Source organism: Taurulus bubalis, assembly GCF_910589615.1.
Source record: "Taurulus bubalis genome assembly, chromosome: 2".
NCBI lineage: Eukaryota > Metazoa > Chordata > Actinopteri > Perciformes > Cottidae > Taurulus > Taurulus bubalis.
The window spans coordinates 11,850,852-11,877,220 of NC_136590.1; the positions used below are offsets into that span (position 1 = coordinate 11,850,852).

At 41.5% G+C, this 26,369-nt stretch overlaps 1 protein-coding gene across 1 annotated transcript in view; it reads right to left on the bottom strand.

Annotated features, from left to right (window-relative positions):
- atrnl1b (attractin-like 1b) overlaps window positions 1-26,332 on the bottom strand; it is a gene marked incomplete at both ends in the record, with an annotated part of 55,813 nt that extends 29,481 nt beyond the window's left edge. The window contains 20 exons of the mRNA XM_079214366.1: window positions 6,346-6,439; window positions 8,724-8,861; window positions 9,866-10,099; window positions 14,101-14,292; window positions 14,429-14,642; window positions 15,713-15,900; window positions 17,110-17,242; window positions 17,370-17,488; window positions 17,717-17,931; window positions 18,186-18,270; window positions 18,434-18,588; window positions 18,699-18,882; window positions 19,300-19,561; window positions 19,974-20,061; window positions 20,914-21,088; window positions 21,806-22,014; window positions 22,457-22,585; window positions 22,811-22,924; window positions 23,147-23,230; window positions 26,082-26,332. Of these exons, the coding sequence (XP_079070492.1) occupies window positions 6,346-6,439; window positions 8,724-8,861; window positions 9,866-10,099; window positions 14,101-14,292; window positions 14,429-14,642; window positions 15,713-15,900; window positions 17,110-17,242; window positions 17,370-17,488; window positions 17,717-17,931; window positions 18,186-18,270; window positions 18,434-18,588; window positions 18,699-18,882; window positions 19,300-19,561; window positions 19,974-20,061; window positions 20,914-21,088; window positions 21,806-22,014; window positions 22,457-22,585; window positions 22,811-22,924; window positions 23,147-23,230; window positions 26,082-26,332 (3,263 nt within the window). The remainder of the gene's footprint in view (window positions 1-6,345; window positions 6,440-8,723; window positions 8,862-9,865; window positions 10,100-14,100; window positions 14,293-14,428; window positions 14,643-15,712; window positions 15,901-17,109; window positions 17,243-17,369; window positions 17,489-17,716; window positions 17,932-18,185; window positions 18,271-18,433; window positions 18,589-18,698; window positions 18,883-19,299; window positions 19,562-19,973; window positions 20,062-20,913; window positions 21,089-21,805; window positions 22,015-22,456; window positions 22,586-22,810; window positions 22,925-23,146; window positions 23,231-26,081) is intronic.
- Window positions 26,333-26,369: the final 37 nt, after the last annotated feature.

The window sequence follows — 26,369 nt, forward strand, 5'->3', positions numbered from 1 at the left end:
TCTCGTGGCACACGACTCGTCTACCTGGATTGCGAAATGATCGTCTTGTTAAAGGTATGTCTCAAGGAGAATACCCAGACAGATTTAAATATCCAAGTGCATCCAAATTGTCTTATGTGCAGACGATCTCTTTACCTTGATGCGACTACAACAATTAGAATAAAAAAAAACTTTATTCTGACGCTATTAATGTTATCCGTTTGTCTGAGCACTTTAACTTATAGTTGATTTAAATATCATTGCACTGTTGCTGTCGTTGACTGTTGTTTGTCTCGTCTAATGTATGCACCTTCCACCTAGCAAAATTCCTTGTTTGTGTAAACATTCCTGGCAATAAACGGTTTCTGATTCTGAATAAAGCCTGAAAAAGTTCAAAGGAAATATAAATTAAAAAAAACAATGTTGATAAAGAACAAAAATGAACAAGAACATGTTCTTCTTCTTATCCTGGTTCGGACTACGTTAATGACTCTTGGTCATCTCTGGCAGCTGTTTACATCAGCATGGAAACATCAGGAGGAAACGAGGCACACCACTCTGTAGTACATTTAGTATTATATATGCCAAACCTTTCTTTCACTAAAAAATACTACTTCTGATGCATTTTACAAACTCTTTTTCACTGTTACACGTATTAATTTATACATGAAGCAGTAATAAAGGACACTAATGGCCTTCACCGGGGAAGAAATATACAGTTTAATTTCCCCTTTAAAGACCTAGTGAGGCAAAAAATATATACTTTTTCCAATTCTTATGATAACACAACTATAAAACTGTGACAACTAAGAGGCAAACAAAAAGTGGTAATTTCCAGAAGAACAAAATATGAACTATAATTACCCCGCATGGTTTGTGTTCATAGCAAGTGTGAAATGACTGTAAGCCCAGGGCCAGCGAATCTATAACTCAAGCTAATGAGTGTCCTAACCCGGGGATAAACACGGTGGGAAAATTGGACAATTACTAAGTTCCATTTGCCTCCAATCCATTGTTGTTAGTTGACAAACACTCTAATTTTAAAGTCTCAAACATCTCAACTGTAGTCCCAAATAGAAAATACAAACACCAACTGATTCTCGACTGTGAAAAGATGCACATCGTCTCGAACCATTTTCAGATAAAGTCTCTATAATGGCCTGCAGAGTTGGATTAATACGTTTCTAAAAACAGCCTCAACCCAGACATTTTTCTGTGCGTTCATTAAATAGACTGTTGTGAATGGGTTTGTTCGGGTCCTGTGAGGTCATGCATGTTGATCAAACCGCGGCAGTTTAACACTTCACAGTTTGCACACAGATATCGTGGCATAAGCCAAAACAGTCTGACTTTTAAATTAAGTGCTGCCGAGCAAAACAATTTAACATCCACAGAGAGCCATCAACTGTTCTGTGGTTATGTGTTCATTTGGCTCATGGCTTTTCAAAGCCTGTAATGAGGATGAGCATATGGCGGGGTTCAGTGGATTACAGGGTTTGTTATCTCCTTTTGAATGCGTCGCTCTACTGTCTCTCATTCTTTAACTGGCTACAGCTCACTCTGAACTATGTCATCCTTCTGCTGTAAGAACTAAAACTGCACTAACAAAGTGAATATGACATTAAAACATCCGAAACACCCATTATTACGCGCTTTTCGTTTCGCAGTTGTATCTCACAGAGACCCTATTAGAGTTGTTAAAACGTGAGCATCAGAGGCGGTGTCGAGGAGTCAGAGAGGACATGGGGGTGGAGGAGAGGGGGGCAAGAGAGACACGAACGCCGCCGAGGAGGAAGTGGCCAAAAGTAATCTTACAGTGAATGACTCGGCCTCTAAAAATAATGCCAGACGCCATCGTGGGTGAAGACGTGTTCCAACACCTTAAATACCAACCAGAGAGTAATACAAGCAGAATGTGGAGCAAAAAAAAAAGTGGTTACTTGAGCTCTGATTTTGTTTTATAAAAGGGACTTAAATTCTCAATGCAAATGAGGCTTATTATCGTATACACCGCTCCGTCTCTGGTCCCCAACAGTTGTTTTACTGGAGCTGCTGCACTCGGAGGTACATGCATCGTAAATACATGCTTTAACAATATTAACTGACCTGATCAGGAGGGAGTCTGACTAAACATCTACCCAGCATGTCCTGAAGGACAAGCTTCAGCGCTCTAAATGATCTAATGGGGGCAGGACACTGAGCTGGGGAGGAGCCAGCTCCTGTGCTCTGACTGTTAAAATTAAATAGGCAAGGACAGGGTAGAGTGCTCTTTCACCACGGTACAAAGGACGGGGGACAAATGCCGCCACAGGCTTTTGAACCTTACAGAGCATCGCTCCCGGGGCATTTCAGCTGCCTGGCATTTGCAGATGGCAAAACATACGCACACCCACGCGCCTATCGCAAAGTGTATAATGCAACTCCCCGACACTGTATCTTAATTTAATCTACACCTGTATGCATGCATGCACACACACACACATCTGAACTTCAGGCAATCCCCCTCCGCTGTATCTTAATTTGATCTACACTCAACTTGGAACTTTTGTCTGTGCTTGTGCGCACACACACACACACACACGCACACGCACACGCACACGCACACGCACACGCACACGCGCATACGCACACCGTTACCTCCAGCACAAGAAGAATCCAGAATAATGTATGCATCCAAATAAGCACTATAATAAGAAATATTTCCCTAACCGCTGTTGTTTGACTCATCACGCCGTAACGCAGCGTGGACCTCATCAATTGTTTCCAAAAACAATTCTATTCTGCACTGATGCACCCTTCGCTTCATTACGGCAGCTATTATTTTGAGGTCTTAATGGCGTCCATGCACGCAGTGTGTGAATGCGTGCGTGTGTGTGTATTGATGTGTACACTGTGGAAAAGACAGAGTACCCTTGTGTAGAGGTCTTTGTTTAAGGGTTACTGCTGGGGATGGTGCGAGTGGTTTGCGGACAGGGGGTTGGGAAGACAATGATTACATGTAATGAGATACCAGAAATTGCATTATAAAAAAAGGGAACCGTAAACACCCCAACTGTTAGTCAATACATACACACACACACAAATTAGATTACACTCTGATATAAGTGATTAGTTTAGCATGTTTGAATGTGAAAATTGCGTCTTGATTTAGAGATTAAAGACACCACTAAAGGAGAAGTTGGCGATGATGATGACGCTGATCTAATTACGGCCTGCAAATGGGACTGAATTAGCAACATATTCTGGTGGTTTATGTTGCTGGATAACTTTTAAGCTGATAATCAGTAATGGGCTGCGGAAACCTTTCCCAGAACAGTCTCCAGAGCTGTATGGGCACATCCTCCCTCTAAATAGCTGATGGTGATTGGCCTGCTGGTGCTCGGCGCCCGCTCTGATACGCCACTCTGATTTCCAAAGGTTTGGAAGTCGTTTGTGTCGACTGTTTGCCGCCTGCTATCAGAGTGCTGCTCTACATTGTGCTGCACTGCATTCCATCTGGTAGCGGAAATTAATGTGACATTTTGTCATCTGTGCAAAGAGTCACTTATTTCGTGTCAACGGAAAAGCATCGAGGCTTTTGGAGGGGTCTCACCCTCCTCCAGCCTCTCTTCTCTCTGAGCACTTTGCCTGTGTTCCTTCACACAATAGTTGTTTCTCGCCTTGCTGTCATCTCTGCCGTATTATACAAGAGATGAACTTTGTTAATAAACAATGAGTCCCTACAGGTGATGGACTTTTTTTCTCCTGTTCCAACAGAGCAGTCGTCAGCACCAAGTTTCTGTTCTATTGGCTCCTGAGAGAAAACTGCTACTCACACAAATGGTGTAAGAGGTATTAATCAAACTATGTTGCCAGATACAGAGTGATTAGAACAGCACATTTATGACACCTGAATAGAGATTTGATTACTCACATTGATATCAACCATCAGGAGTATAAAAGTCTAAAAATGCTGGAGAATTATTTTCTTGTGCACACCATCTAATATGGTTAGAGACTAAATGTAAACTTTTGTTTATTTGTAAGAAAACTCCACAGGGTACCTTCTAGGGTATTCTGACGACTGTATCGGACTAAACTGTGGTCATTTCATTCAGCGAGAAGATGTCTCAATAGAATCGGTGTAACTTGTCCAAACTCTAATTGACGTTTCAATATATATATATATATATTTTTTTTTTGTAATCAAAAGGCTTCCGGTTGATTTAGATGCGGTGGGAAATGTGAAACCGAGTGCGTAGTGATGACAAAACCTGAATATGTGCTTTTGATCCAGCATTAGAAACATTTGGGGAAGTGACCTTCGAGACCAAGAGGAACAACTCAAGGCATGGTGTGTGGGTGTGTCTGTGCATTTGTGTTTGCCAGTGACCCCTCCATAACTCCCACTGCATTAGGGGTATTAAAACACATCAGAGACCATTCTGCTTACAACTGGGAAAGCAGACAGCTAAGTGGAGATGGTCCTCCCACACCAGAGGAATCCACCGCATCAGCAGAAATTGTGCTGGAGGTGGAGTTTCTGGCCAATAACGCCAACTGATGGTTTTCTGTTTTTATACCACCGAGTCCTATCCTCCACATGAGAAGGAAAAGAGCAGCTCTTAGTGATCAGAAATCAATGCTCTTGAACTGTGACCTCAGTCTATGAATACCATTACGTAATTAAAACAAAAGGGTTACTGAAAGTCAGACAACTTCAGGATTCAAGGGTTGAACAATATGGGGAAATAATCCAATTTATTTTCAGACCAATATTGCGATTGCAATTCAAGATGCCATTTAAAACATTGTTCATTACTTTCAGTATAATTTACTATTCACAAGTAATAAATCATTCTATAGTAAGACCAACACAACACTGGATCGAGTCAACATATAAACTGCTCTTTCATGTTATGAGGAAATTAGGTGAATTGATATGAATAACATAACATTTATTTAGCCATTGAATTGTAGAAAACTTTTTCCAATTGATTCCGATTTTCAGCATTTTCCTGCGTGTTCTCCCCTCTCTATCCCCCCTTCCCCGTCATTCTCCAACTGCACTAATAAAGACAATACAAAATAAAAGTATTTATTTAACATAAATGGACTTTATACATTTATAATCGCACCTTTCTGGTCTTTAGACCACTTTAAACTACATGCCAACATTTACCCACCTCTTCATCAGGATGGACACACACACACACACACACACACACACACACACACACAATAGCTGCCCCAATAAAGTGCACTAAAGTTATAGTTGTTAGGTCATTGTTATGTTTTTATTGCAATTGCTTTTATTGTTTCTGTTTTTACCATGTAAATTGCCTTTGAGTACCTTTTAAAGCACTATACAAATAAAATGTAATATTTGTATTATTAAAGTGCACATAGCGCTACCACCATGGAAATATTTAGATAACTGAAAGCCCCATAAACAAGTTATAATCCATTCCTCCTGCAACTTCCAGACTGGGGTCTGCATTTATTTAGTATAATCGCAGCTTTTGCGATTTAAAAATTGTGTTTGATTACACCGCGATGTTGAGCTTGAACGCGATAGATTCAGCTCTATTCAAAATCAAATTTCCATTCGATGTGTATATACTTAGTCCAATATTGAGGATTTGTTTTGAAAAAGAAAACCGAAAAAACTGTGGGGCCAGTGTGGGCAAATCTCCTTCCATTATGATGTATTATAATTGGTGTCAATGGCATGTTATCAATAATTGTGTTCAATTATATTAAATCCCAAACAAAGGGGCCGCCGACTCCATGAATCTGTATGTATATGTATATATATATATATATATATATATATATATATATATATATATATATATATATATATATATATATATATATATATATATATATATATATATATATCCTCTTTGAAATTTCCAGGGAGCGTTTCTAACTCTGTATAATAACAAAAGCCGTTTATAAATATTTTGAAATCGCAGAACCAATTCACATGTTTCTTTTCGGCAAAATATCACCAACAGCACACAATACCCTCCCATATGTATCTGCCTCACTTGTCAAAACGGGTTTCCCTTAAAATAGCCCCAAGCATTTCATCATGGCTTCATCCTAAGTGATTACTAGCCGGATGACAGGCCGCCCAGAGACGCACTTTTGATTGACATTACCTCAAGTCAGTGAATTTCCTTTGGAACATTAACACTATCTCTCATTTCACCTCTCTGTTGCAGGTCGGAACTTTTGGAAACAGGGTGAAATGGCCGTGACCTAATGTGCTGCTCATAAAAAGCTATACTATGACATTTTCGAGAATGCAACCATCTAGCAAACTACAACGCTGCAAGTCACATGTGATTTGTGTGCGTGTTTGTGTGTGGTACTCACAGCTGGCACTGGTCCCCTTTGATCCCCTTGGTGGTGCAGAAGCACTTGCCAGTTAACACCTGGCACACACTTGCATGACCATTACACTTACAGGCTGAAAGGGGCGGCAAAACACAGACCGAAAGAGAGGAGAGAGAGAGAGAGAACAGAGGCATTGTTGATTAGCATCAAACAAAATCAAAGCAAATGATAAGTGAGGTTTGTATGTGCTCGCGCCAGGTTAGTGATTTCCGACATCGGTTTAAAGCTTTGCGTTCCAGATCTCCTGAGGGCACATTAAAGCCGACAATTTCCACAACAACAGTTGTTTACCCCGACTTTTACGCACTAGGCTAGTTTCCCCATTGCTTGCCGTGTTTGTGCCAAGCTAGGCTACCGACATCTCTCCTGCTGTACTGAACACGCAGAGGGGAAACTGATATCGATCTGGGAAGAAATGGTAAACAAGTGTATTTCCCAAAAGATTGGCTGAAAATCTCAGACACGATGGAGAAATATGCACCCCCGAGATAGGACACTACGATACCTGCGAGGCATCGGGGGTGCGTGTGGAATACAAACTGTGTGGCAATAGATGTGTGAATTGACTCCTTAACGGCTTCTACTGTGGCTGCCTTTCAGGTTGGCACTTGAAGGACAAAAAAAAAGGACCTGTTCCTATTCAGTCGACAGAGCTTTAAAAATATGAGAAGGTGTATTACAGCAGGGTCAGTGGACACAGTGTTGAATCATCTTTGTGTTCCAAAGATGGTAGATGTGAGTATTTCAGGTGACAGGACTGCTTTTAAAGGAGCGTCGCAGCACTTTATCCTGCACTTCTTGTTATTGACAGCTGGCAAAACAGTGAGTTAGTTGTATTTACTGTGTGCAAGTCACACTGGATAGGAGGGTTTGCTATGTGCCCACTGTGCATAAAACAAACATTGTGTATGCAATGGATTCCCGGTCTATTTGCAGGCAGTAATGACACATAATGACTTTGAGTCATTTTGTCCTCAGGCTCTGAAAGAATAAGAACAATATTCCCTTCCCAGATGCTCACGTGTAGTTTCACTTTACAGGTTACAGATATAGCCGATGCATCAACAGATGGTATCTGAGACTATCAAGCTCCCAGATGTGTGTGTGTGCGTGCGTGTGTGTGTGCGCATGTGTGTGTGTTTCACAGTCTGGCAGTTCAAACAATAGCCTCCATGTAATTTCTCAGGAATGCTATTCATGTCTCAAGAGGGACCAGTGTGGGTAAATCTCCTCTTGACAAGGACGCTCTACTACCAGTCAATCTATATTTATTTACCAATACCCTGTGACCGTTATCGAATGCACAGTCATTTTATATTTAGTTAAATGCCCGTTCCTTTGCTAACAGCTTAATGTTTACACCCATTCCCCACATTAAATTCGGCACGCATTATGTGCTTTTGCTCTGAAAACATGAATGCCGTATAAATTATGGTTTGCAGTCACTCCAGTAAATTTATTCTGCGCCGAGCAGGAGACACGGATAATAAATCTGCATTATGTGCAATTCAAATCTCAATCAAAACAGTTTTATATTCGAAGAGAAAAACCTGAGTACCACACCCTGACAATTAAATCATTGTGGATATGTGTTGGAATTTGTGTCATGCCTTTATTTTGTCAATATTTCACAAAGCTCCACAGTCCTGTATGTGTGTGTCTGTGTGTATTCTCCCTGCATCCACAATTACGATGCATGACGCATTTCTATGTTGAACAAAACAGGGCTTCAGGGTGTGAAAAAGCACAGAAACACAATAAGTCAGTATTTGACCTTGAGCTTCACCTCCACTTCCCACAGTGCATCACATCTGCTTTAATGTCAGGAAAGCACAGTTAATCTTTAGTGAGACTGCTATTTTAGACCGAGTTAACACAGCAACAAATAAACCAACAGAGACCAGATGTCTATTTTACCTTTAGTTGTTTTTCTGTTAACACCTTTTGAAACCAACATATGGAGAAATATTCTCATTAATCAAACAGGGCAGACAAATTGTAACCACATTCTTCTCAATACACAACAGTGCCCTCTGTTGGTTAAGATGCTGCATTACTGTATGTTTATCACACAATGTACTAATTAGAATTCAAGAAGTAAAAAATATTCCTCTCGGAGGTTCATTTTCACACACACACACACACACACACACACACACACACAGCAGCTCTGGTCCAAATAAAAGAGCATAGAGAACGTAATTTGTGAAATTAAATGCATACAGATGATTAGGAAAAGTTAAAGGAGGTTAAGAGTTAAACAACATCAATTGACTGCACACATGAAGACTCAATGGATTTACTTGATATCATTTTGGTGAAGCAGAGTACATCATTTGAGGCGATGCGGCACTCACCCTGGCATTTGCCTCCATTGGTGGGGTCTCCATGGTAACCGGGCATGCAGGTCTGGCAGTGAGGACCGGTGGTGAGGTTACGGCACTGTTCGCACACGCTGCCGTTCACGCACGTGCTGTGGCCGTTACACTGGCACGCTGAGAATGAAACGGAGAGCGGTAATGGATTAAACGAGTGAAAAAGAAATGTTTATGTTATTTTTGGTTATACTGACAAGCCAACACAAGGCGAGACCGACATAAATTTGGATTGTATATTTTAATGATCGGGGTGGCAGGGGGGAATTTCTGCCAACATGCTTGCGGTAACAAGCGTCTCCATCCTTCTGCAAGCTTGTTTTGAATAGTTTGTGTCCAAGTGACACCACCGTGTTGATCATGCTCCCTGTGGATACTGAACAGCCACGATTTGACACCAGGCCAACAAAATGTACACCTAGGGTTGTTGTTGTTATTGCTTCCTGGAAAAGCAACGGCACAATCAGAGCCGTTAGTAGCTGGTGCCTGCCATGTCATACTAATTACTATTTAATCAGACTTGCCTATTAAAATAATTTTAATGGCTGCAACTTTTAATGAACCTACATTTCTGTGTCCCATTTAAAATACAGATTCAACAGCTATTGGAAAAGGCTATCTATATAAATAGAATATAAGAAATTATTTTAAGTAAGACATATGTTAACCTTGTTTGTATTGATTTTCAGTCAATATGGATTGCTACAATTAATTCCACCATTGAGTGACATTTTTTAATCAAAGACACATTAAGGTGTGCGGCTAAAGGCTTAAACCAATAAGGCAAAATATCACCTTTACACGTCACTCAGATTTATCAAGGCGTTTACACATTACTGATTCAACTGAGCTCGCCTCACATTCTCATATCACAACCAGCTGTCATCGTCTTACATGACGTGGTTGTATGGACTGGGAATTGAATGGCCCACCAGCATAAGGTTGCAGGGAGTCAGCAGGGAGGGATTAGTTGCATAGGGAAGCCGTAACATGAATCCTTGATAAGAACATCTTTTTAAACTTAAGACGTGCCAGTCAATAGGCAACAACAACCTCTCAAGAAGATCCACTGATGACAAATGATCTGTAATTGTAGAAAGACGAACAGGAAGTGGATCCCTTACCAGGGCAGTGAATGAAGGCCCACTCGTAGCCCTTGTCTTTGGGGCAGATGCCCGGCTCCAGGATCATGTCCCCGGTCTGTATCTGCTGGCCCTGCTTCCCCACTCTCTTCATTGGCCCTCGGTAAGACCCCTCTGTGCAGAGGCCTTTCCCTGTGCTGCTGGGGTCTCCACACCAGCCGCACTCCGGCTGCTCCAAGCATTGGGAACACGTCCGCAGGCCTGAACAGTTCTGGGCTAAAAGGAGAGACGAAGGGTGAGACTCTTGTATTGTATTTCTTACCAGGATCATAGCAGAACGTTGCACTCCTCTGCTCTGAACCAAAAGTTTGTTTGTTAGCCACATTTGTCTATACAGTATCCTTGTGTGTTGTCACCTTGAAACAAACAGCAGGCTGCTAATTGTAACAACAAAGCCCAATGTGGTCGTAAACAAGATCCTGAAGGAGGTTGCTTTCAGGGTTGTATTTTCTGGGAGCCTTTTTAACAGATAACCTCAGTCATTTCTTAGCGTTCAATAGGGCCTGCAGATTAAGGAGCATAATGTGCTTTGCACTGGAAACACAAGCTGTTTATCTGATGAGCTGCCAGGACCTCAGATTTAAGAGCACACAAGAGGAGAAGAATTAAGTGTCGAGCATTTAACAGTTGATTGAGAGCCAGGAAAGATCCAGAAAAGAGACAGTGAAAAGTGTGTGACTTGAGCAAAGTTCAATGAAAGGCTTAAATGTGACGTGTGAAGTGGCACCTCGTTTTGAACCCAAAGGACCATTGCCGTTTTGTCAGTTCGGGGGATGAACTTTCAGGCCACTAAATTGCTTGAAATGTTTCATCGCCGCTTCTCGTCTGCTAGATAGACACTTGAGACAAAAGAGACAAATACTGAGTGCTTTTACCTCAGTTTATGTCAAAGAAATCTCCCGCTATTCCGCTAATGGCTGTGAAACCATGACGACGGGAGAACAATCAGTACAAAGTACTGAAAGCCATTTAACTTTGTTTTGATGAGAGGACGCAAGTGGCATATTCCTTACTAACGTACCAGTCTAAGAAAAGAAGCAGTCGGATGAAGACTTTTGTCTTCTAGACACAAAACCATGTTGAAAAACAAAATCCACATTTTTCACACGGATTGAGACAAATAAATCAATATGTTTGAGCGTGAACGACTAAATCTGATGCCTGGAGCCGTTACATAAATTGGATGGTGATTGTGACGGTACAGCAGAGCATGTGTCAATTCATCCAGTGAGAACAGTTTTCACCAGCCGAGCAAATATAACTTGTCTTCTCCGAGCAAAGTCTCTCAACAGCAACGTCTCAGGTCTGAATGTATTTCTGGAAGCCTTCAAGTGCAATGTAAAATGTGGAACTTTAGCAGTCAATCACAAATGACATCAAAATATCTTAAAAAATAAACAAAATGTGTAAAACTCTGGAGGCTCAGACTTTATGAGATCAGTTTATTTTCCATCCACTCTGCTTGTCCGACGTCTCCTGTGGTTACATTTAATTTAAACTGCTTGCAAAGTGTTCTCGCTGGATTTCAGAGCCCACAAAGATTATTGATCAAAGTGACAACCTCGCCACTTCAATATAAATGTCTTGACGTGTCTTTTGAATGCACCCAGAAATTAACAAATGACGAATGTTGCTTTAAATCAACAAGTATCCTGACTTGACTTCTACATACTCCATTCAAATTCCATGAATTCTACTGGTAAATGTTTCTCTGGTATTAATATTTCTGCACAGATGACGCAGTCGGCTAAAAATATGATGAGTCTAGTTTTAAAGATCAAAGCATACTAGTGAATATTGCGATGGCAGAGATACATAATTATTATTTGCCAGTACTTACTCATGGCTCTTTTTTCCTAATAAAATCATCATAAAAAAAAACAATCAACTAATAAGAAAGGGTTGACCTCATGACATCATCCCACCAAGAGTCCAAAACTTATTGGGTATTGGCTGGTACCGAGCACCAATCTGACACCAGTGTTTAAATCGGGATGTTTAAATGGGATCATTCTCTTATGTGTAAGGCAACATCAGGCGTGACCATGGGATTCCTAACTTTACTAACAACATAAGAAATAAATACATAGATTTAAATGTTCTGAAATAATGTTATTTCATACCAGATCGGATTATGTCACTGCAGTATCCAGTTAATTGGGTCAGTATCGAATCGATTTTCAATAGCACTCTCGGTATAAAACTGGAGCTAGCAAAAGTTTGCCATTTTGGCTTGAAAGATGACTGAAATATTGAAGCAATTATCTGAATTGCCAATTCATTTTAATCAACTAATTGTTTTGAGTCTAGTCACATACAGCATAGATGCAGGAGCAACAGAGGAGTTGTCGTAGGGAGCACACAGGCCAGTCCCATTATCAAAAGATCCAATGAAGCGCCAAGGAAGATGCTATGAGGAAAGAGAGAAAGTCAACTCGACCTTGCATGTTTAAATTCTGTCTGGAGTAAATGCAGCTTTGGGGGATTTGCTTTTTGTTGATGAAACGGATAGACCGTGTGTTCACAGCAGAGATGTGATGTTGATGTGTTTGATCTGTAAGATATGGCTTAGAAGAAGCCAAGGAGATATCACTACTTCCGTATTGACAGGTAGAAATCACTAGAACTACAGTTGGAGGTCAGACATAAAGAGCCCTTCACGATAGCAACTATTAGTAACTGCAGTGCAATGTCAGATCTGCAAAATTAGACTATATCCTATCAAAGTCTGTCTTTTCAAAGCCAAAACAGGCCATTTAACCAAGGTCTGTGGCTTGAAGTACATGTAGTGGCATAAAAAAAGCCTCTCTATACACGGAGAGGAAAGAAATATAGAAAGCGAGGTAATTCAAGACTCAAGTGGCGATTTAAACTTTTGGAGTGAATGTGAAGGGGCAAAGTCGACCGGAGCAAAAAGAAAAAGGAGAAAATACGGAGAGAATTTATAGGATAACCTTCTCTGTCCTTCATGCCAAAAAGGGACAAATTCCTTAAGACAAATATCCACAGTGCACAGAAACGTCTCTGGGTTACTCAACAGCAGCTGACACAAATTCATTTGAGACTGCACCCTTCAGCTCCCTAAATTTGTTACTCGCTAAACTGACCCAAGATGTTGTTTTCACGGTCTGACACAGCTTTGGGGATAATTCATACATCACGCAGCCCTGAACGACTGCACTGACCTTCAGGTGAGGGAGCTCTCTGATCAACCTACCAATGTGTAGTGAAAATACTGCTAACGGTTTTACCTCTGTATGTGTCCGATACTCGTTTAATTTACTTTTGGACATGAAAACAAATAAGAAGGAGATGTGTTTTCTTGTCCCTAGACATTGCTTCATGATTGAATCTAAACCTATTACACTATCTGTCCAGCCCGGAGAGGTAATCCCGTTTCTTTTCTTTTGTTGCTGCGATTGAGTAAAGCACCTTGTAATCTGCGTTTTATGAAAAATGTAGGGGATAAAATAAGTGATCACATTCTAGTATGAACTCTAGAAAACGTCTCATATAGGTGTCATAGACACAAAACACACAAAAAGATGACATGGGCATGTACATACAGTAATCTTTAGAGCGTTAAAACCATTATAATTATGGTACTACCTGAAAAGAGAGCACTTTAATTCTGATACTGAGGACTTTGGCCGATTAGCATTTTGCAGCACAGGATTACTGAATTCCACCGCAACTAATATAAAAGTTATTAAAGTTGCCTCGGGTTCATCTATTATTGAATCCTAAAACTACAATAACGTTACTGTGTGTGCAGCCCTCCCTATCAGGTTTCTCTGAGTGTAGTTATTTTTAGGCTTCTGGGAAACTGTTCCTTGATTCGTTACTGTCTTTAAACCACTTACGGCCGGCTAACAGTCCCTCTGCAGCATGGTTAACAGGGAAATCTAACAGTTCGGGCGAACACACACACACACACACACACACACACACACACACACACATCCACACACACGAGTAATTGGCCATTACAAAGAGAGAAGAAGAAAAAAACACTACCAAAGCCAATCACAGGAAACTAGTACCATTTTCCCTCTGACACAAACACCTTCCACTTGAAGCTGATTTCCCCCTTAACCTCTTTTCTGGCAGTGATGAATATTGACCGCTTACAGAAAGCTTGTTGCCGACCACCTTAATGCCAGAGCAGAGACGCCAAAGAAGTCTCATCTGGGTTAAGATTAGTAAAAGACACTTACCGACACAATCTCCAGTCTGCCACTCCAGACACTGGCCATAGGGAAACGAGATGACGTATGCGGTCGAGTCGACGCAGCGCTGCGTACTGCCGCACCACATACACTCCATGGCCTGGCTGGTGCAGTTGGCACAATTGGTGTGCAGCGAGCAAGGCTTCTTACAGGGCGGACGGGTACTCTGATTGGGGTTTCCTGGACAGGAAACGGCAAGACAGAAATAAAGAAAAGGATAATGAGTCTTTTTTTTCATATCACAGACTGTAATTCCTATGTAATGTTACAAACAAATAACATATTAATGTTGTATGTACTTGCGAGCGACTCTCACCGGTAGCTTTTTCACAGATGAGGCCGTGGGCAGTGGCAGTGCATGGATTGGCCCTCAGGCCTGACACCTGAGGCTCCTCCAGGTAGGCACAAAAACCAGAGTCACTGGGCTCGCCGGGTAGCCAGCGCAGGCTGCTGTTGGTGAAGGGAGACATGTCCTCCCAACCCCAGTACGACACGTTGATTTTTCTCAGGCCCACCCAGGGAGACAGCCGCTGTGGAGGCACGGCACAATGAAATGTACGATACAAAAGTAAGATACGACGTCACAACTCTGCCTCCCTTTCTGCTCCAGCATGCCATTTAGGAACCAAGGAACCAAGAATGACATTAAAAGAAAATTTCACACAAAATAATTTCACAGATATGATTACTTATTTGCCTTCAGTATTCAACTTTTAATGTAATGGGAAAATGATGGGAAGTGGCACGCCAATGTGCTGTTTGGAACAAACAGGCACATTTCAACCCAGCAGACTGACAACAAATGATGTCCTCATGAATAGAGCAGCTAAACTAAAATCATCAGTGGAGTCCACAATTATCTTTCAGCGCATGGTCGGTGTGTAGCTGTGGCGAGATGAGAAGGTGAGTGTTTGCCCAAAAGAGCATTTCATCTTTTCCGTTAAAGATGAGGAGGCTTCAATTATGATGTTGTTGGGACAATGTATTTTTTGTTTCAACGAACAAATCATAATTTATAAGCTATGATTTACGCGCCGTTCTCAACTGTGTTGCGAAGCCGACTGGACATCTCAAGTTGCAGCATATCACAGAATGGGTCAGAAGAATTTTGGTTTGTTATATAAAAGCAGACGGAAGAAACTGTGACTATAATAATACAATATTTCAAACAAGGCAAAATAAAACTAAGTGGGGTGCTGATTAGCATAGTCTTCTTCATCAGGTGCTGTATCTCAGAGATTTCTGCATAGCATTGTTGTCTAGTTGTAATTGCGTCATAGTCAAAAACAAACCATATAGTGTGCGGCAAAGTGGAAATAATTTGAAGAAAAATGGTTGAAAGACACAAATTACATCAGCTAAACGCAGAGCTGCAATCAGACGGAAAACAGAGCGGGCGCATGTACAAAACTGATCAGGAGACAATCATCACAGAATGCATAACTCAGAGTAGCTGACAGGCTCGACGAACAGAAAATCACTCCTTGTTGTCAGCTAAAACCCAGATTGTAAGCGCATACCCAATAAGCCGGCTTCTGATGAGACCTGAACTAATATTGGACTTTGCTTGATACAGTATTTACAGTAAATGTATATTTACCTTGTCTTGTTGCTGGAGCTTCTCCAGTTCCTCGAGCACAAAGTCCACCTGCTTGGAGGTGGTGAGTGAAGCGATGTTTCCATTGAGGTTTTTGCAGTAGTGTTGGGCGTTGTCATAACTCTCGCGGCTGGAGTTGATCCTCAGGCAGGCTTCTCCCACCTGGCTCCATCCCTCACTGCACTGCTGGGCTGGAGAAAAAAAGAGAAAGAGTATGGTGTATAAGCCATTGGTAAGACATGTGATTATGTTAGTAACGACATAGGCCTTCTCTCCCCTTCATTCCCTTAAATGTGTATACCTGCAATTACTTTTTAGGGGGGAAAACAAGTTTTTCACATATTGTCATGACCTTTTAAGTTGATTCAGTGAACTTGTTAGTGGAAAGTTGCTGTTTACACATCCAATAGTTACCAACTCCTGCAGCAAATATCTAATTATTTAGCCTTTAAATGCTCCACGCTGTCGACTAGCAAGTATTTTACTTTATCCGTCTGCCATTTGGTGCGAAGCAGGTTATGTACTGTGGGTTTTTGTTGCTTTTTTGGGGGATGCACTGACCCGACTTAATCAGTCCCAATATCGAGACCTGAGCTTTGGGTATTCGCTGATACCAATTAAATCATGAGCTTAATACCGCTCAACGGGGGGGGGGGGCTCATAATATAAGACAAAGAAAGCAAGTAGAGAGCATAGTCTTGTACGCAGAAAGTTCTTCTTCCAAACCTTAGGGGTGTAATCTGCACTTAACTTACTGGCCTAAGAGAGATAGAGTGATTTTTGGAAGCCAAATTGCCAGTTAATTAATGCTTCTCACAAAAAAATATGGTGGTTCTCATTTCTCTCACACACACACACACACACACACACACACACACACACACACACACACACACACACACACACACACCAAGCCTTTAGGCGACAAGGCTTCACAAACTGCAAATTATGGATAAAGTGACTGCAACAATTCTTCGGATTCAACATTCAGGAGGGGGAGTAACAGAGGAGAGGTACATTTAATAATCTGCCAGAACTGATAAACAACATCAGAGTGACATCTTGAAAGTACATCTCTGCAAATACTAAATGCTGTTTACAATGTGGAAATCCTAAACTTAATGAATAACTGTTTAAATATTCCCTTCTGATCTGAATGTCGGTGGAGGCATTCATTACAGTGAATACAACATCATCTCACAACATAAGTGCTTTCTGTTTGAAGCGTTAACTCTTACATCAGATTGTACCTTGGAGATCATGTGCAAATTGTAACCATAAAAACAGACACAGTAAACGTGACCCTCTTCTCGTGCTATAAACTGAATCCAAAGCCTTCAACAAGGTGGCGTATGTTCCTGCGTATAGAAATGTGCTTGGGGGTCCGACGTCCAGCTTACCTGGCAAAGCGTGGCACTCTGACTGATTCTGGTCCCACTGACAGTTGAGATTCAGCGAGCAGCTCTTGCAGTTGGCGAGCTTGCTGCACACCTGCTCGTTCCGCACCGGACACTCGATGAAGTTCCTCACGTTCTGCAGAAAGAGAGAGGAGAGAATAGAAAAGACAGGATGGTTAACAGAAGCGCTGTTGAACTGTAGTTTCAGCGCTAGTGTGTCAGAAGCCCAGAAGTGCTCTGACGCCCCCTGTTGGACCACTCACTGAGGTGCAGTTGCTGGAGGCAGAGATGCACTTCTTGTCATCACACCACTGGCACCCGTTGGTGTTGGCTGTGCAGCTGGCGCAGTCGGAGAACCGGTAGCAACGCTCGTCCACTGTGACTGAAAAAGAGATTTAATTTTAAATAGCTGGAAATTGTTCCTCAGTAATAAGAAAGTAAACCGTTTCTCACACAGCTTGCATGTAACTAGTTGACCATATACAAAAAAAAGGTTTTGTCTTTTAAAATAGCTGAGAGCCTAAATTACTGTGTTGTCACTCTGGAAGAGAAGTATGGAACAAATAAATATATAATATGCAACAAAACATTGGGCGTCTGTCTCTCTCACCAGCTTTAGGAGGGCAGAATGGGGCAGGAATGAGGCTCCCATTCACCATGCTGGATTCCCAGGGGAGACAGAGGCCTCTGCTCCAGATGCAGCGGACCCCTGGCCCCGCGTTGACACAGCCCTCCTCTGCCAAGAAGGCCTGGCAGCTGGGGGGTCGGTAAACAAGCACATCGTTGAGCAGCATGCCGGAGAAGCCCCCAAATAAGTACATGGACCTGAAAGAAAACGTGACAACAGAGTATGAACAAGGAGGAACAAGAAAAAAAAAAGAAAAAAAATCGATCACTATTTTTATAAATTCTGAGAGGTGCAAAAGCGCAACAAAATAATAATAATAATAATAATAATAATAATAATAATAATAATGTGATCTTGGGAACTCAAGTACCCACAAGATAAGTGTCCTGAAACCTTTATATATATAAAGCTTCTGTCCAGGGGTTTTGCAGATTCCATTCGAGAGACTCACCCATTGCTGACCACAGCAGAGTGACCAAAGCGGTTGACATCCCTGTGCAGGTCAGGTTTCGGCAGGACCCTCCACTCATCACAAGCTGAGGAAAACACGAGGCGGGATATGTAAGAGAGAAGCCGGTTAGTAATTGTGCTAATGGCATCGAGAAGATTTTTAACAATCATTATTCCAGCTATTGACCCCACTGGAGAGGTCACCATTCAAACAGTGGCATGATGTCCAGAATAATACAAGAGTCCTACCAATGTCGTAGGCAAGGAAGTCAGCAGAGAAACACTTGGCGCCGTTGCTGAGGGATGTGTCGTTGTGCGTGTTGCCGCCAAAGACGAGCAGGGTGCCGCTGAGGAGCACAGCCGAGTGCAAGTACCGCGGAAAGCCACTTTCTCTCAGAATGAACCTGTAACACATGCATGACAAGTGTTTCAAGGGCGAGCGTAGCGAGAAACTATTTAACAAACAGTGTCATGTACGCAGACAAGAATGAATAATGAGTATGTGTTGATTTACCATGTCCGGGTGTTAACGTCGTAGCGGTAAAGGTCATCAACAAGGCCGTATTTGTTGGCAGGCAGTGCCTTATAGCCGCCGTGAACATACACACTACCACTGGCACTGTCATACGTGCTGCTGTGGCCGTAACCTCCCTGGGGAACGGCGCCTTTCGTCTCAGGCACCAGCCACGTGTTGGACCCTGACAAGGACACATATACAGGAAGCTTTTAATGTGGAAGGAAGAAAACGATCATTTGGAAACAGCTGGGCTAATATTATTTGGAATGTTGTGGATTCACAAAAGTTTTACTGGAAGGTTTTCAATAAAATAAAGATGTATTCAAAGCATTATATGAATTATTTCCCTTTCAACCAATATTCAGATTGACTGCTGTGGATTTGAAATTGAGCGCAGTATGATCAAAACATTCTGCAAAAAAATAGTTGCGTTATTCTCCTATTAGGAGGGAACCTATTACTGTCAATTGAAGCTGCCTGTTTTGTATCAAAGTAAATAGAAGTCCCAAGCAGATACATTTTCCTACAATGTACATGATGTCAAGCGATGGGAGGGATATAAAATGTAGAGAGTTGATAGAGTGAGAAACAAACTCACTCAGGTTGTACTCCTGAATGTTGCTGACATAGCTGTAGATGGGAGAGTAGCCAAAGATAACCAGCATAATGGCCTCGCCCTCCTCTAGTGGAACGCAGTGGGCTGAGTGACCTTCCACAGCATACATCTGAGCCTGGGCCGGTGGACCAACCACGGGGTTTCTCCGCTGCCACGTCCGACTGGGTACGTTGAACACCCACAGCTCGTCTGTCACATTACCCCAGCCCGCCTCCAGTTTCCCACCAAACATATAGATATCATCCTGAAAAGAGCAGAGTTGAGTGTTCAAACAAGCGTGCAGAGAAGCTGATGCGTGCTGTAATAAAAGTGGAATGGAACGCAAACTTTTGTCAAAACATGTTATAAAATGCAGCTTTTCACACAAGCCTGTTTAGTTGAAATTTATTAATCTGTTTACTGTTAAATGTATAGAGTCACAGGTCATACCGCTTGCTTATATTAATAAAGGGAATATTGCAGACTAACAATATTTTTTTTACAGTAATCATAGATATAGTCATGTCTCTAAGCTTTGTGTTTGCAATTTCCCTTTGAAGGAGACATGTGTGGCTTCCTTTTGGTGCGCGCAAACTTGAATTGCCATTTCATCCCTCATTATAATCCCCCCCAGTTAATTTTCACCCAGAGGGATTGAGCCATATGTGTGTGTTTACCTGGTAGGCAGCAAGTGTGTGGCCGTATCTTGGCACAGGGCCACTGTTGATGGGAACTGTGTTCCAGATGCCACTCTCCAGGTTGTAGCTGCAAAGCAACAAAACATTACACTTTAATGCATTATAACTACATGCATGTAGCTTGTCCCTTCACATATTGTATTTTGAACTAATTATCAGCTGATTTAATCACAAAAGGTCGCGGTTTCCTTCATAACACTTTAGTCTCCCAGTCACCGGAACTACTTTAGTTTCGCTCGAGGTTTTGCACATTGATGAACACAGGGGAATAAATGTTTGTGGGCACGCACAATAAAACAGGACAACTGGTTATATCATCCCACATTGGTTGTTTATTATAAAATCCTTTTGGAGGCCAAGATCAATTTTCCTCTGGAATCATAGCACCTGATGATGAACACAGAGCTGGAGCAGATGGAGAGAGCCTGTCCACTCGATTTCAGTTAACTGTGAGCCAGGATATGACTCAGCAGCACAGAAGTCAGTTCTGCATTTTATCTGAAGAGTCATCCAAGAATACTAAAATATTAATTTAGCTAAGTGAATACACCACCCATTTATAAAGCAAAATTTTAACTTGAACTCCCACACTGACAAAGCGAAACAATTAGCCTCAACACTAGTTTATTGTTTTCTCAAGGGACTAGGGGGGCTGATAGTATTCTGAGAAGTCACCAGCTTTTCCACACTTCTTTTAGCCGTTTTTGCTTAGTTTATCATTCAAAGTAAGGGCATGGTCAGGACATAATCTGAAACTGGGGCTTTTAATGGAGCAAAAAAAAGGAAATCTCCACAGGCTATGAAAACGTAAACGGCAATGAAGAGGATACATTTGGGGTTTGTTGATCTCCATTTGGACATTGGAGAAACACACATGCTTGTGGTAGTAGACTTTGGCACACGCTGTGCTATGACCTACTTGAGAATCATCTGGAAGGAGCTGTAGTTGAAGGTGTATCCACCCACCACCCACATGACCTTTTCTTGCACCACGGCCTTCTGGGAAGCTCTGGCGAGTGACGTGCCAAAGGGCTTGACGCTCGGTAGCACCCAGAAGGACTCGGTTGAAGGTACAGTTAGCGAGCAGTCTGGGCCTACAAGAAAACATGAGAAAGGAATTTCAGCCCGAGGCTCGTGGTGAAAGTAAACAACAATGTTCATACAGTTATCAGATGCCAAACCTCTTTCCGGGATGGACACATGCTTTCATTCCTACTCAGAGAAACTCTGAAGAGCAAACATGCCGCTCTCAAACCTAAACAAAAAGCATGGCTACTCCTTAACCGAACATGGCAGACAGGGAGGTGTGAATATGCTAAACTGTGTGTGTGAATGAAGGTCGTGCTGGGAAAAAAAACGCATGCCTCTGCTAATGAGTCTGTCAAGTTTCATCACGTGAAAGCATTCGTTTCCCCTCCAGCTGGAGGCGCATAATAACACTCTGTCACAGGGCTTAACGGAGTGTTACCAATCAGCATTATGACACAAATCAACACAGCTGATCACACTGGTCTGCTAACACGGTCCTCAATACGTCTTCTGACACGATGCTACAGCCGACATGGGAGGAGCGACGGCATTTTACAACCTGAGGTTGCAACGGTATGTTGCTTACAATTCATCAGTCTGTGTTTTTCTTTTACTTGTCAAATCTTTTGTTGTGGTCTCAACAAAACAATCTGACAAGGAAAATTCTACATATGTTGACAGTGAAGCAGAAAAAACGTGGAATGCCAGAACAATGAAATTCCAATTGGTTTAAGCCATTCTTTTGGATCTGGACGTTTGCAGACATCCGAGCTCACTGGTACCTTGCCAGCTTTCGTTGCAGACGCACAGCTTCTCCCCGGTGAGGTCGCAGTAGCCGTGGTCGGGGCTGCCACAGTTGTTCCTGCAGTACGGGATGTCACAGGCCTCGCCTTTCCAGTACTTGTCACATTCACAGTACACTCTGCTGGCGGCCGAGTTACCAGGGGTGCACTTCCCGTGGCCAGAGCAGTTATTGGGACAAGAGTTGATCCTGGACAGAAGGATGTTTTTCGTTTAGCCAACACCGCGTACACTATTTAGGCCACTCACAGACCTTTACTTGGAGACTGAGGAAGATTAATGAGTATCATCTAGCGCTTAGAAAAGGTGCACCGGATAAAAAGACTCGTAATGAATGAAAAGCAGGTCACTAATAATTAACAGTGATTTTTGCTGTAGGTTTTATAGTCCAGCAGAAAAGCACTTGTGCCAGCCTCTTTGTTGCTGAACAAATCAATCAGCAGCGAGAAGAAAATAAATGGACCTGGAAAACTGCCAACTGCAGTTTTAAAATAAATCAGACATCAATGAAAACCTGAAATATGTCTTTAACAAAGGTGATGGCCTGAAACCAAACCTCAATGTTCATGCTGAGGAATCCAACTCTAAAAGTAGAAACAATGAAAGTTCAAATGGAGCGCCGGGTTACGTACGAGTAAAATATTTCAAAGCCCGTTAGGTTGTAGGCAGCATCGCTGAAAAAGTGGAGTAGTGCGTAGCCTGAAGTCGTCTCAACCTCAGGAACCGTCTCATTTCCTCTGATCTCTGGCACGATAAGGCCGCTGTACAGAGGTGCAGAAAATTCATTGGCATCACTTTCTCACAACTGTAAACAAGTTACAGAAACAAGCCTACAACCCTCTGCTCAATCAGAATGACCAGACACATGCTGCATAAAGTGAAGAGCAAATTAAAATAGCCACATAATCATGGCCATGTCCAACTAAACATCCATCCAATACATATTTGCTGTTTATAATTAACAACCATGTATTAAACTTTCTCACCTGAACACCGCAACCAGGGGGGCATATATCGAGTCTCCGTCATATACGTACATGTGGTCCCAACTACATTCTGTGGCAAAGTGGTTAAATCTTAACCGAAGAACCGCATTTGGACTGCGGAGGAAACAATCAAATAAGAGTTTATGTTTCATGCATAAACATTTTAATAATATGCAGATTATTTCCAATTATAGGAGTATTAATTGTTACAAAAAATAACAGAAGTACACTTCCTTCAACAGAGATTCTGATTAATACAATTTAAAATGAGCCAATCAGTGTTATGCTATATAATTCAATTTGGCCGCATACGTAGCAATTTACAAAAGTACTTACTAGCCCTCAATGAGCCAGGTGCACTTTGTTTTGTACTTGTAGTTGATTGGACCATCGGTGAGGTATCCTGAGGGCTCCGTCAACCTGAAAGATCACAGACGTCGGCACAATCAGCACAGTAATATGTTTCACTCATATGTCCAACCGCAGTGTCACACATTTGATTCCCTACGTCGGTGAGCGCCTCGAGCCCATCCCTGTCGACCAAAAGATTCAATCATCGGTTTCTTAAAAAGGTTAATCTGCTCCTTTCTGCTAATGCCTCAAACAGGACATGGGAAACAATATTTCCAAATTCTTCACGCAAAAGACCACAGTAGTGAGTCACAATGATATATTTTTTTTAAGATTATATATATATATATATAGAGATATATAGAGATATAGATAGATAGATAGATAGATAGATAGATATAGGATTCCTTCCATTTTTCTCTTCTTAAACTAACATCCCAAACCATCTCAAGTTCCACACAAAAGGTTATTGATTATTATTAGTTATGAGTAGAAGGTGGAGAAAGCTTGTAAACAATTTACATTAAGTCTTCACCCCTTCTGTCTATTGTTTCAGGAATGGATGTAGACATGACAATTAAATACAAATGTTAATAATAGTAAACAAGAAGATAAAACAAAACAAAAAGGAACAAAGAATGAAAAAAAAATTAATAAAAGATGATGATGACACTGAAAAATTTAACAAATTATAAATAATTAATGAACAAAACTACCAGCATGGAGGATGACAAAGGTTGACAGTCCAGATGATGTATACTGTGGATAAATTACTTTTAAATTGAAATGCATCCCTGTCCCACATCACAAGGAAGAAAGATAGGAGGAGACAGACAACCTAAAACTATTTTCTCGACACATTGATTCATTTTCCGGTTTGCAACAGATTAGACTTTGATAAAAACTCATTTGGATGTCAAAATTGTGCCAAATACTCTGTGAATCCACACAATGAGTAACTGACAGTTGATAGCATTCAGGCCTCGACATCACAGAAAGAGCGAGAGCTGTGGTTCTTTTATTTCTGACTCTGCAAGCTTCACAAATAAATACCGGCTGTCGTGGGTGTTCTGAGTAACACAGGAACTGAATCTTATTCCCTTTTATGTCCACGAATTGTTTTAGATGCAGAGCATGATATAAGATTACTTTTGGTTTTGAGGTTTTGACAGGACATTGGCATAAAGATGGGTTGCACTCATAAAGATGCAATGTTATGCATTTGATACGATCCTGACACCTTAAAACATTCTATCAAACATTGTTCTGTTTTTTGTTTACAGCTCACATTATGAAAGCAGGTATTATTTTATATATATATATATGCTTGAGGTGTATCTACAGATCGATAGTCTTTATGCAAAGACTATTGATCGAGGTGACCACTTGATGATACAAACACCCAGCAGCATGCAACCAGCAATGAGTTGGGGCTCTGCAGACATCAACAAGAGTGATGACATTTTCATGCAGCACTTTGGACTTCCCAGGGAAAACACAACCCCGTGTCGGTCCCTTAACATTTCAAGACTTTGTGTTCCTACTGTGATGTCCGGTCCTTAAAATCAGACCTAGCAACGCATCATAAACAAGAAATAATATGTGATGCTGATTTATATTTTTAAAATAGGATTTGAAACTTACTTTGAGAGAAGTCACAGCCTGTTCATGCAGCAATGTGTAATTGGTCATGTATTAACCGTGATGCAGTTCCCCATTCCACTGACTACAGAGAAGCTGAAAGTTTAAATCTAACATTGTAGTGGTTTGTCTCTCGGTGACGGGGAGGTTACTCCCTTACAATATGCCTGATGACAACCCATACAACACATCAGGGGCAATGGTAATTACTGTGATCAAAGCACTTCTGCAGCACAGAGTGCACCTCAGGTGGACTGAAAGCCATGAAATTGCTCCTGTCAAAAGTCACACTCAAGACATTATTATATAGCAGTTTGGCGTTTATTTTTAGGTCACTTGCAAAATGTCAATGCTAAACCTTAACTATTATCTGCACCCAATCTTTAACTAATTGCACGTATTGTGCGGTTGACACCTGTGCTGATCAACACCCATAGTCTTCCAATTTAGGAACAATAGACATCACCAACATGTACATATAGGCTGCAAAGTTTTAGGAAATTCTGATGGGCCCTTTTGCTAACATTTCATAGACCGAATGATCAATCAAGGAGGATGAAAACGATTACCTGCACACACATACATATATATATATATATATACATATATATATATACATATATACACACACACACACACACATATATATACACACACACACACACACACACATATATATACACACACACACACACACACACATATATATACACACATATACACACACACACATACATACATACATATATATATAAACATGTTAGGTTCCTCATTATCAAAGCTTTGACTAGTTAGGAATTCAAGCATTTTCATGAAGGATGCTTGTCACATATTCATAATATACACTGCACATACTTTTGCACTTTCTTTATTGTTTAATTTCCTAAATGAATACACTTTGCTGTTGTATTGTATATATCGAGTATGTTGCATTCCTGCTATTGTTTGTGTGTCTTCTATGCAAGTCGCTTGCTACTGTGATAAACTAATTTCCCCTTCGGGATGAATAAAGTATACATCCGTCTATCTATCAATCTATTATTATAAATAAAACCTGAGCTCAACAGGTCTGTCGAGGCTGCTAGCTCATTCAGAAGTATGATTCAATGTGTAAAAAAGAGGGTATTGTCTTGTTGTTCTTTCCATTTAAAGTGCTCCTAATTTACTTTGAGTTGCTCTGACCACTTAAAAAATATGATGATAGTTATGGAAAAAACAATGACACAAGTACCCTGGTGTTGGTAAAGGATGAAGTGAGGTTAAGTGCATGGCCACTTACTTGAACCTCCCTTGGCAGTGCTGGCACTGGTCTCCGACCCATCCTCGGTCACAGATGCAGGATCCGTTGACACATTTCCCGGAGAGACAGTTCTTGTCGCACGGCTTGGCCGGAGAGGCGTGAGTGGCCAGCACGAAGTAAAACAGCACATAGACCACCAGGTATCTGTTGATAGCCCGCAGATCCCCGTAGGTGGCTAGTTTGGGTGGAAAAACAAAGACTTCCGTCGTACATCTCCCCCCGGGATGCATTTTTTTCGCCAAGTCGACCGAGCCGAGGAAAAGACCG